This window comes from Varanus komodoensis, unplaced genomic scaffold (genome assembly GCF_004798865.1).
Source record: "Varanus komodoensis strain SLA01 unplaced genomic scaffold, ASM479886v1 scaffold47, whole genome shotgun sequence".
NCBI classification, from domain to species: Eukaryota; Metazoa; Chordata; class Lepidosauria; order Squamata; family Varanidae; genus Varanus; species Varanus komodoensis.
In genome coordinates, this window is record NW_025336045.1 from 4,053,854 (window position 1) to 4,066,610 (window position 12,757).

Genomic DNA, 12,757 nt, shown 5'->3' on the forward strand with positions numbered 1-12,757 from the left:
CACTCAGTGGCCAGATCCGCTGCCGTTGCCTGGGATCTCGGCTGCCCCAAGCACTGTGGGGCACTGCACTGCAAGTGGAAATTCTGCATGGGGTCAGGCCTTAACCCGGGCAAGCTGTGTTGGCTCAGGGTTACCTATGCCTGTGGTTATTTGGAAGTGACCAGAGTGTGGCCAGCTGTATTAGCATATTCATCCTGATCCAAAGCTTTAGCTGGAGAGGTTCCTAATGTATAAAATCTACTTTCTCACTCAGTTGTGCAGTCCTGTGATGGTAATAAAACAGCCACAGAGGGAAAATATTGTATGTGAAAGATGTCCAGGTAGGGGTCATATAGACTGTGGCTGGATAAGGAGCCTTGGGGTCCCGTTTTGGCCCCCATGCCTTCTGCACACCTTCTGCTGCCTGAGCAGCCGTGCCTCTCGCAAAGAGTCTCCAGGACTCTAACCTTTGGACCTTTTGTAATTTGCTCTGAACTTTCTAAACCGTTTGGCTCAGCTGCTTTCCCAGGGACTATTTAAAGGCCGGTCCAAGTAGGGGTGCTCAGTCTGTCTTTGGTGCGAGGCTGGAAGGAGAAGAGCAGAGAGAGGAGCAAGGGTCCCTTGCTCAAAATGAGGGCCCCGCAGCTCTGGCTGCTGCTGCTGCTCAGCACTGGTGCCTGGACACGTAAGTAGCACCTCACCTTGGCGTGGGGGAACACCCCTTCCTCTGCTCTTTTACTCGGGAAAACCCTTAGATAATCTCATGCTACATCTAGGCGGCTTAGACAGGAAAGAGAGCCGAGCAGATTATGATTATGGAATGGAGCCGTCAGGAATCTGACAAGTGGATCTGTGGAAATCTGTGGAAATCTGCTCTGTGGTACCAGCTGGCTGATTGCACACCCTACGCACAGTTAGTGTGGTGGGACTTTTCTCGGGCTGGATGCGTTAGTGTGGCACCTGTTCACCTTCAAGAAGAAGACTGAGCTGAAGCAGCCAGTTTGCCCTGCTGTGACGTGACGGGATGGACAGGTCAACAGGATGGTCCTTGGTCATTTAAATAGCTTGTTTAGGGCTGCTGTTTTTTAAAGATGTGTATCGAGGATGTTGTTTCCAGGGTTTCCGTTATGGTTTCTGACATTCTTTTTCACACACACACGGGGGCGGGGGGGGGGGAGAGTTCCCCAATGTTTAGAATTTAAAAATCAACACCTATTGACTCGAACATTTACTGTAATAAATACTGAAATTCCATCCCTATACCAAAGGAAACGGAGAGACAATCTTAGAGACTCTTCTTTCAGAACATGTCTCTAGACATTGTATTATTCTGGAGCCAAGCATGCATCACTTCGGCCTCCGAGGGCGTTCCAATTCTAAGTTGCCAACATGCAACTTCAGATGTTTTGGACTATCCATGGGCAATAGTCAGGAATATGGGGCGCTGTGGCCCAAATATCTAGCAAACACCAGGTTAGGGAAGGCAGTATTAGACTCAGAGCACCATATTTAGGACCAATTTAAGGCTGTGAATTCAAGCAAAAGTCTCTAGGTTTCAGGATGGTGGTGTTTGCACATTAACCGCAAGCACTTTTTCTCTGGCTGGAATTCCATGGATTTCAAGGGGCATTGAGTTTCTAGGTAAGGCAGCTCTGGAACTTACGCCTGAGTAGACCAAGTATGAAGTTGTGTTGTTAGTGCATGTATCACCGAGATTTCAGTTGACTTCAGTGGAGCCATATTGGTTGGAGCAATATAAGCCCATGCAGTTGCCTCTGAGTTCAATTTGCTTTTGTTTTTTTCATGGCTTTGCATATGGTCCCTCACAGATGGTCTCCAACTAATGTAGCACTTTGCATTCTTCCCCGCCAAAGAGAATAACAGTTTAGCACTGGAACTTCCACTTGGTTGTGAAATGTTTAAACTTGTCCTCATTGTAATTTATTGAATTTTCTAGAATATTGATGTAGATTTGTCTTCGCTCTGTGTGTGTGTGTGTGTGTGTGTGTGTGTACAGATGTACTGTACAAATGGATTATATGAAGAATTTAGTCAGAAAAGCCTATGGTGATTTATATGTACCTCCTTATTTTAGCAACATTCTCCTTGAAAGAGAAAATTTAAGAACACTCTCTCCTTTTTGAAGCAGTCATTTTCTCATTAGTCTGAGCCAGAATGTAGATCTTGAAGGTATTAGCTAAGATGATTTGCAAGAAATTCACTTGCACCAAGTTTCATTTCTTAATGGTTTATGTTCTTCTATCATTCACAAGTACAAGAGATGATGCCAGTTATTAGCAAAGAGAAAAACGAGTCAAAGAAGCCTTCAGTCCACAAATTTGAGGAGCTAATTCCAGATAGAACACTGCCTTTGGACTGTAAAGTCAAATACACAGCATGTTTACGAAGAGGCTCTACATATAATGGGAACCTTAGTTGTCTTTTTGGTATTTTTTTGTATTTCTGAGCACTTCAAAAAAGCCATTAATCTGACACTTGACTACATACAATAGCAGCCTGTGGGTATTTATTTATTTTTTTTCCATGCAACCCAATTTAGGAAGAGAGATCCTCAGGTTACAATCTTACATAGTCTGTCAGTGACAAGATGAAAGGTTTGTGGTACTCTTGCAAAATCTGTCCTTAGTACACAACTGGGTGGTTCCTTATGAACTGCCTTTCTGGTTGCTGTATTGGTTCCAAATATATTTCCCTATTGTTGCTGGATAATAATTGGTCTAAGTTTTCTAGAAAGGAACCAACTAATTCCATTTTAATTTTATTTTACAGATGATGAGGGGTCTGAAAATACAAATACTATTTGTTCAAGTAAGTTTTTCTCTTCCTGCTGCTTACTTAAAACACCCGTTAAGCACATTCTTGGTTTTGGAGCTTACAGAGCGCTCATGACCGTGTGTTGCAGAGTGGTATCTACCGCATTTTATTTAGATGTACCGTCATCTCACCTGACTCAAACTCAGCAGCTCATATTAACAGCAGAGGCAATTTAGGCACAGTGCAATCTATATATCACTTTGATTGCAAACTGATGGTCACAAAAGCCTCTCTTCTTTCTTCCCTGAGCCGGTGTTTCACTATTTAAAAATGGATTCTGATGGAGGGGAAAGATGGCAACTACAGATAGACATTTAATCAAATAAATATAGATGCAGTATTTTAACCATGAAATCTGGGGCAGCCCATTGAAGCCTGGGAGGAAGGCAAGAGAAGCTACCAAACTAGCATATTTAATTTGTTGCTACTATATCAGCCAAACACACAGTGACATTGGAGGACAGGAATACCTGCTCAGGCTGCTGGAAAAAATGCTGCACGCACATCTGTATTCCTGAGACCTTCCTCGAAAAGTTGTCCAAATTGTTTGCATTAATTCTGGAACCCTAACTCAAGCAGAAATTATTAACTTTGTCAACTGCAAGGCAGATCTGTTGCATTATGCATGATTGGGAAAAGGAATGACTGTGGTCTTGGTACTCAGAGTTCACTTTATCTTGCGTTGCTGTTTGGTGCATGACTTTCAAGGTTATTCCTTTGCAGGCGCAGGCAGAACCAGAGAAATTATATAAATTTCATGGCAAACGATGCAACTGACTGAACTGTTTACCTGCTTCTTAGCTAGTGCTACTCCTAATTTTCATTTCTACATACATGCATGTTAAACTAAACTAAACAGTCAAAGCATCTTTTACCTTGACATCCAAGTAGGAGATCTGTGCAATGCAACTCAGTTCTACACGCTGTGTAGGCACTGCCAACCTGGCCCCTGTGTGTATGACACGAACAACTCTGGGCAGGTGCCTACCACAGACAGCTGTATGCGTGTAAGGCCCCCTCTTCAAATATTTTCCCAGAATCTGCAGGCAATTATGTAATATGCACGATGCCAGGGCATGACTATGTGATGCAACAAGACCCTGCTGGCTGTTGTGCTAAGATAGGAGTTGGTTTGTTCTCTGTGAATGTCTGACTTGGACTAGTGAGTGGGTTAGATCCAGACTTAGTCAGGCTTATGGTAGGCACAGTGAAATCAATGGAACAGGTCAATCATGCCAAAAGCAGGTTGCATAGATTTCAAGAGCTTTAAGAATGACTATGTCTGGGTCTAACTTCATTATCTGAAACTTGATACATTTTTATATTCCCTCCTGTATGCTGCTAACCCCAGACTTTATTTTGGAAATAGAGTTGGGTACAACCCATGTGGCCTCTTTTTAATTATTCATCACCGGACCTGTGCTCATTTGAGCATTGTTGCCCCAGTATATGTACTGGTATAAGTTTTAATCTCTGTCGCAATCACCAAATGATCGGTTTTAAACAGCTAGTTTTACTATTTTATTTTTTTATCCCAAGGTTGTGTACTTACAGATGCTGATCTGTAGAGCCTGCATTAATGCATGCAATGTAGACAGAATCCAAAATTTCAGTGGGGTCTTTATGTTCCCACTGATTTCTTACACACTGCCAGATTCTTTGCACAAGCAGCCCTGACTGTTTGCACAACAGCAATTTAGCCCTTTCCAAGCCACCCAAAATGAAATGCTTGTGTGTAAGCTGCGAAGCCCGCTTAGGCAACAGAATTGATGGGACACACCATTTACGGAAGGAATCCATGTGGCATGAAAAACTTGATGGAGGCATAAGCACGTCATTGGATTCTGCCCAAGGAAAACTGAATTTCTAAGATCAAATGGTGCTTGAACATCCATCTGAACTATAAGTTAATTATAAGACACTTTTTGAATGCTTGAAAATTCAATGGAAGTTGACAATAACCTATATCTGATTGTCAGCATCACTTGTGTATCTACAAAAGCAGGGGAATATATCTGTTTTCAATTATTCATTTTGACATTTGCCAAATTCTAGATGTTCGTTCTAACACAGACATACAGAACTGGCTTGAGACTAAATTACAGATAGGGTGACATGTTAAAAAGAACGAAAGATCAGGAAGTGTTTATGAACAACCTTTGTGAAATACTTTGTTTGTCCCTGACTGCTTGACTGGATACATGGTGTTCATCTTCAGGGTCAAAGTATACCCCGAGTTGTTTTCCTCCTGTCCACTGATGATAAGCTCAATTTTCTCAGAAACAGTACTTTAGCACCATCTAGAGACAGCCATAACTAAGTCACTTTTTCAGCACAGCCCAGGAAAAAGTTAAGCATTTTTCCAGAACATCTCAATTTTATCGTATTTGCTCTGTCTATATGCCTTTGCAATATGCATAGACACACACGATTTCACAGGAGTTAAACCCAAATTTAAGCATATATAGTCATCAGGACAGTGACACTAACAGTGAGCAGAGCAATGATGGGGGTGGGCGGGAAGGAGTATTGCCTTGTAGGAAACAAGAAATATGGTCATTCCGCTGGAAAAACATTATGCAATAGGATTCATATGATGTCTTTATTCCCAAGATACTTGGTCCTGTGGGCTTCTTCAGGGTTAGATATATTTCAGCATCAATTTAGTCACTAAAACAGATCAGTTGCTTGGCTTCATTTAGTTATCCATTTGTATCAAGCAGCTTATCGAGACAGAGGCCTTGGACCAGAGATTCTTTTCTCCAGTGGTGGGTTCCGTGCTACAAAAGAGTCTGGCAAGCTGGTCAGATGGCGAGAACTCAGCACTCCTTGGGGAGAAATGAATTGCCTGGAAGGCACTTCCCTCCATCAGGGCCGGCTCCAGTTTTTGGAGCCAAGGTATCCTCAGTGCTCCTCACTCCCTCACGGAATGTACCTGCCATGCCCGTGTCCTAAGTGCTCCTTCTCACCTTTCTCATCACGAGTGAGACAGTGGGTGAATATACAAGGGTATCTGCAGCTGTTCCTTCTCATTATCTCCATGGCTTGGGCCAGGACACAGGGTGAGATGCAGTGCGCGGTGGGGGAGAGGGGACAACTTCCAGGAGCCATTGTCCACTGTGGACCGTGATGAACCTGCCAAGAGTCCTTTCTTCTGTGTTGGGAGGTGCGGTCCACGTCTATGGATACGTGAGCCTGGATGATCGCCGAGAACATCTAGGCTGGTTGTACATTCATATTTATCGAGCCAGCATGGTGTAGCAGCCAAATCGTCTAACTAGGAGCACAGGGATCCAGGTTCAAATCTTTACACAGCCATGGAACTCACCGGGTGACCTTGGGCCAATGGGTGGCATTCCCAGCTTAAGCTATTTCACAGGATTGTTGCAAAGATAAAAGAGAGTGGAGGCCGCCTGGAATGCTGTAGAAGACAAATGATGCATGAGCAGCACACATCATCATAAAGCTATTTCACATAACACAGAAACATTGCCTCAGCGCAATATAAACTTTATGAAATTAACCAATATTCGTAAAATTGATATGTATTTTAAGGTAAGAATCCAACACTGAGAATTTCTGTGGTTTCCTCATTCAAGCTTTGGGCTGCATCCAGCTGCATTGAGCATGAAATAAACTGTCAGTTGAACAGCTAGGTAAAAACTCGAGTAAAAACTTATGTACATATTCTGCTGTTGGAAACAAAATTCTACATTAAAACATGTTCTTTGTGAGAGGCTTGTCTGTGTGTGTGCAGGTGTGCATACAAGGCTTCCTACAAAAGGAAAATAGCGGCTTGCCCTCCCAAAAAGAAAAAACCCTCTAGATGTTTGCTGTTAATAAGAATCATTTATATTGTGTGAGTTTTCCCTCGAATGCTTCAGTGATTTAAATATAAACAATTATATGCAAAAGTTAAGATGTGCAAACATACTTACTTGTTTGTTTCTTGTAGGAGAGGCCACCAGGTTTAAGCACATGAGAAATTATGTCTATCTCTATGAAGTGGATACGGCCAGTGGAGTGACGGGAACAGCAGGGTCCTACTTTGGCTCAAAAATTAACTGCAAGGTAAGAAAAATGAAAGCGCAAGCCCAAGTGGAATAGAACGGACTGACTTGTGGACCTCGTACCTGCAGGGAAGTTTGTACAAACAGCACTCTGGTGAATGGGAAGTTGCCATTCGAGGCCGGGCTGCCCACCTCCCAGGGAAGAAGAATACCATTGTTGCTACTGCTGTTTAAGATGGCTGACCATTGGATCAAATTCCCTTAGCAACTTTGTCTGTTTCAGCTTGCTCTGCTTATTATAGTTGTTTTGCTAAAAACCTCTCTCTCTCTCTCTCTCTCTCTCTCTCTCTCTCTCTCTCTCTCTCTCAAAAAAGATGGCTGACTGATGGGCCTCATTGTATTTCTATCCCAAAATAAATGCCTTAGGGTGGGCTCTGTTATGTTATTATGCTAAAATAGATGCTTTAGGAATCCATGCCTGTTCTTGATGGAACAATTGGCTGTACAGAATCTGGATTACTAAAATCTCATTGCCTACCATATCTTATCTCCCTCATCCCAACTTTTCACTATGCTAGGCCTGGCATCTATACGCAGAAGTTTTGCTTTAACACACAGTCTAACAGGGTGGGCAGGTGCCATCCTTTGCAGAGAGTGGGGCTCTGTCTGCAGGGCTTCCCTGTCCAAATTCTGTTTCAAGGTAAAGAAGCAGCAGGACAAAGGAGGGCCTTGAGCAGTGAGCACCTGGGCATGTACAGAAGTCAATCTCCACTATGGGATCATGTATGGCATTTCTATTTTAATTATTACGCTCCCTTCAAAACCCTATGAATTCAAATATGCTTTCAACAGGAGTCTAAGCCATTTGCTACGTAATCTACAGGCATATTAATTCAAGCTTAATGTGTTGAAAAAGAAGGCAATAATCTAATTTATATGCAAGAGCATCCCTATTTTTCGTGTCTCAGGCCCAGTTCTCACATGACAGTGGTGCCAGTTTTTGCGATGATGTGCATTTGGGGAAGTATGAATTTGTGCAAATTTCCCTGAAAAGTTTTTTAAAAACCCTGGTCTTCATGTTGACAGATTCTGAATCAGAAAAAGACAGACCACCACAAAATCCAGAGTGCAGATTCATTGAAATGTGACCTCGTCTGAACCTTTTGCAGATTTCTCAGACATCTCTATTTCCTACTCAGCCATTCTTTCACTTAATTTGTTGCAGGGAATCCAAAGGCTGCATGATTAAGATGTTAACATACCTCACCTCCTTTTCTGTTTCAGGTTGAGCTGGAAGTCCCACAAACATGCCATTACACCATGAGGACAAGCCAGTGTACCCTCCGAGAAGTTTCTGGGGTTGATTCTGAAGGAAGACCTTTGCTTAAAGAATCAAAGAACTCAGATGACTTTGCTGCTGCCATGTCCCAGTAAGGAAATTGGACTTAAGTTACTTTCTGTCAGACCTTAGTTCTCAGTGAAATGACCCAATAATTCTTGGGGATGAGTACGAGTTGAGTGTGACTTGTTGATTGTTGCCGAAACAAGTCTGCTGCATTGTCTGTACCTAGCTGAGATAACAAAACATGGTGAACAACCAGCTGTTCAAAACCCGACAACGAACAGTGGGTTCTCTTCATGGATTGCTTGCAGTTAACAAGCCATGGCTTGTTAGGGCAGCCAGGTTTGGACAACATGACAATCTGTTTCAGCAACCCACTCTCAACCCAAGCTCAGCTTGTATGTGGGTTCTCCTGTTGTCTGAACTCCACCCTAAATAACTAGATCCTAGAGCAAATCTAAATACACATATGGTTTTAACAACAGATACATAGTATTGTCCATAAAAATGTTTTTAATTCATCCTTTGGGCATTTGCTAGTTCCAGGCTGAGTTGTTGCGGTGTTAAGTGAATTGCAATGTAGCCAACCAGCCTTCATCCAGTAGCTTGCTTCTCACCAGGATCCTGGTGCACAGCACAGGGTTTGTAGAAGCTCTTGACATGCCTGTGCGATGGGGATGGATGCGTGATGCCTACTTGGTGGGCAGGGTTCATTTAACTGGAGATGGCCGGATGCCCCCTTAGCACTGTAGCCAGCAGAAGTTGGGTGCAGGTAGGGCTGAGTGAGGTAGGGGAAGTGGAGTACTGTGCTAATCAACGCTGTAGTATATCAGCACTGTATAGACCAACTGCAAATATTGTGTGTGTGTGTGCATGTATGCTGTATAGACGAAGCTAGCTGAGCGGTGTTACGGCAGCTATGATACCAAAATGGGGTTACTGAGAAATAAAGAAGAGCTATCTGCTTGCTTGAAGCAACTCCAGAGTTTGCAGGAATATAATAAAATATTGGGGATGATGACCCAAGAGGAGAAAAACGGCCTCAGGTAGTCCAACAACAGCTGATCATGTTCAGCAGCAACAGAGCACTCCCCATTGGGCAGAAGAGCAGGCGGAAGGGGCAGTGGCGTATTCTGGAGGAGGGTATGGCTGGCTGATCTGAAGAGTGACCAGGAGCACCCACATTTTGTTGCAACTTCCGTGTGTTCCATGTGAATATGAAGCACCATTTTTCTTTCCATAAATGCCATATGTGTTTGTCTGGGGCAGGTCTGATCTGAAATTCAGTATTCAAGATGGGAAGCATGTCCAGCTTTATCCTGCAGACAATGAACCAACACACATTCTCAACATCAAGAGGGGCATTATCTCTGCTCTTTTAGTGCCAATGGAGACCAGCAGTGACCAACAACTCTCCATGGTAAGTGGGGTGCTCCTCAAACTTCCTATTTTCTTTATGTAATTAAAGCTGGTTGAGAAGCCAAGACCAGGTGCCTGTACCAATGCAAAAGCTATCCTTGGATCATCAAGGAAGCATTTCAGCTGGACGTCAGTTGATTTTGGAAACACAAATAGAAGCTGATACTTTCCTCCTCCTAGGATACTATATATGGAAAATGTGACAGCAATGTTGAGATACAAAACTGGAAAAGCAACCCAGCTGCCTCAGCCGACATTGTGATCAGCAGGAACCTGAAAAACTGTGATAACTTCAGCTCCATCAGAGATCATGTCAGCCCAGTTGCCCTCATTAAAGGGTTGGTGAGTAGATGGGCCACGATACGAGTAGCAGAGCAGAAGGGCGTGCTGGTTCAGCACAGCGTCCGTTTCTTCCAGCCGTCAGCTCACATGGCAGCCAACCAGCTGCCCACGGGAAACCCACGAGCAGGTCATCAGTGCAACAGCACCTCAAGCCCATGTTTCCCAGCAAGGGGTGCACATAGGTCTGCTGCCTCTGAGACTCTGATACTTCAGGGCTAGTAGCTTTTGACAGTCCGGTCCCTGGGAAATTGTCCTGCTCAGCTGCATTTGAGGTGATTTGGACACCACAAACGGTCCCGTGCCATCACCTTCACAGGCAAACCTTGTCTTCCAACTTTTCAGCACACTCTGATGAAATCTCTTCCCAGAGTGGTAAAACCAGTGATCTGAACCTTATAATGACCAATCACAATTCACAATGTGATAACACAAGTTTCTAGATCACACAGAATCTTTCTCAGTCTGCATGTTGAATTTAAAAACAAACCTAAAAAGGAAGGGTGAGACGATGCTTCTGGCAGAAGGCACGCTGTTAAGCCTAACTTAACAACGATTCATTATGTGCTTTGTGTCACTACTGCGGTGAACTAACTCGGCCTCAATCCTCTTTGCAGAATACGCCCCTGTCCAGCCTGATAAGCAGCAACCAGCGCTGTCAATACATTATTGACTCAAAGAAAAAGCATATATCTGATGTCACCTGCACTGAAAAACATTTATTCCTGCCATTTTCATACAAGTAAGTTGCATGCCTTGTGCAACCCCTTCCTTCTTACAGACATGGTTGAAAGTAGCATGATATTTAGACAGTGCCGTGGTGATCGTGTGCCTTTCCCCTCTTGTTGCTACTTAGAAACGAGTACGGCATGATGGCCAAAGTCACGCAAACACTGAAACTTGAAGAAACCCCCAAAATCAACAACAGAAATTTTGATGGTAAGGCGTTAATGATATTATTCTCTACTTGGTCTGTTTTGTGGGTCAGAGGTAAAGCGGGGGATTTTGAGCACACTAAGAAGGGAAGAAGCACGGATGTTGGCTGCCAGGAGAGCAACACTCAGGAGGGGTGCAACTTTTGCCGAGGCAGGCTTTGCAGATCAGCCCACTGATGCTCTACCAGAAAGGATGAAGGACAGGTGTAGCTGCACAGGGCACAGTTATCCAGGACTATTAGGTTATTTACTGATGGGTAAGCTTGTTCGCTGGATCCAAGCTATCTTAATACGCATCATCCTGGGGCGCTGGAACTCATTCTTATAACCACTATTGTTAATGGTGGCTTTGTACTAGCAGCCTTCAGTGATCCCACCTTCCCAACATCTGAGCTTTACCTGCCTCCCTTTCCACTTTACCTCCAGTGCCCTTCCTTACCCTTTTCTAGTTTAGGGGTCCCCAAAGCTCAAGAGTAGAGTATAAGGGGCAGATTGGAGAGAATTATGTGCCACCATCCTGCACAGCAGTACTTTCCCCTAATACAAAGTCACCACTGGGAACAGCCCAAAGACTGCATATAAATTGTTTGTTTGCGTAAGGGATGATTCCAATGTCTCCTTCTGCAATGATGCATTTCTTTGCAGTCAATGGCCGGCTAAAGAGAGAACTGTCCTTGGAAGCTGTTGAGACCAAGTTCTCCAGGCACAGCAATGCTGTGCTGAAAGTCCTTCAGGAACTGCAGAAACTATCCGTCACCGAGCAGAACCAGAAAAGAGCCAGCCTTTTCTACAGATTTGTAACTGGCCTGAGGGGGTTGCACAATGCCACTCTGAATGCTTTGGTGCCAAAGATGATAGAAACTTCCAGGTACTTTATCAAAAGAACTTGTGTAAATTGGTTAGCATGAACAGTGAAAGCAAACAAACTGGATGCTAGACGTTCGCCCCGTGACACCACTGGGCAGCCAACAGCAGCCGCTCGGGTGTTGCAAGGAAAGACAAGCTTGCGTGTGCCAGAAAGAACAGAGGGAGCAATAAGGTTGGGAGATGTTGTCCTCAGAGAAACCCTAGGCCACAGGGGAGGCTTGGGAGCCAAATTTGGCCCACTTGGGCTACCAAACCATCCCTCCAGAGCTCTGCAGGTGGCCACAACAGTGTTTCCCCCAACTACCCATCACTGGGTCCTTTCCTGGCTTTTGCAGTGTTTCCCCACTGGCACTAAGAGTTTTAAGTTGGGTGGTGGTGGTGGTTGTTTTGCAGGGGGTCGTATTTCGGCATGCCTTTGACTGACTTTGCCCCACCCTTTTTTACCTGTGGTTCCACCTACCACTGGAATATAGTCCCCTGTAGCTGCTCTGAAATGGAGTTCAGCTCTCCGGCTGAATACAGCCCAGCAGTCCAGTCCTAGGCAGTATTTCTCAACCATTTCAAAAACAATGAACTTCTAATCTGATTTTCCCTAAGAGCTAGGAAATCGACTTCAGGCATCCAGTATGGAACCATAGCTTTTGGTATCAAAATGAAAGGAACAATCCTATGCCCCGAGACTTGGTATGGGCTGGGATGGGGGCATGGGGCCATTTGGATTTCCAGCTGCAGGGCTGGTCACTGCACCCTGACCATGAACCTGGAAGATGGTGTTCCAACCCCCCCGCTCCCCTCACCACTGGCATGGAAAGGATCGTGATGGTTGTGCTCTGATGGCTTTCCTAAAAGCCCCAGAATGTGCAATCCTTCCTGGTTTTCCTTTCCTGGTCTTGTCTAAGGACTGCACCAATAATCTGCAAGCTGCCACATCTTTTTTTGCCTTGAGCCATGCCGTTGATAAGTATGTGGCCAGGCCTAATCTGGCCCACCCCTCCTACTTGCTAAGCTCCACTGCCTGGAAGGAGAGAAGC

At 44.4% G+C, this 12,757-nt stretch overlaps 1 protein-coding gene across 1 annotated transcript in view; it reads left to right on the forward strand.

The window, feature by feature from the left end:
• The first annotated feature begins 588 nt into the window (after nucleotides 1–588).
• APOB (apolipoprotein B) overlaps nucleotides 589–12,757 on the forward strand; it is a 47,174-nt gene continuing 35,005 nt past the window's right edge. The window contains 9 exon segments of the mRNA XM_044445188.1: nucleotides 589–664; nucleotides 2,770–2,808; nucleotides 6,770–6,885; nucleotides 8,109–8,254; nucleotides 9,436–9,586; nucleotides 9,766–9,927; nucleotides 10,542–10,666; nucleotides 10,781–10,863; nucleotides 11,505–11,727. Of these exon segments, the coding sequence (XP_044301123.1) occupies nucleotides 610–664; nucleotides 2,770–2,808; nucleotides 6,770–6,885; nucleotides 8,109–8,254; nucleotides 9,436–9,586; nucleotides 9,766–9,927; nucleotides 10,542–10,666; nucleotides 10,781–10,863; nucleotides 11,505–11,727 (1,100 nt within the window). The 5' untranslated portion in view covers nucleotides 589–609.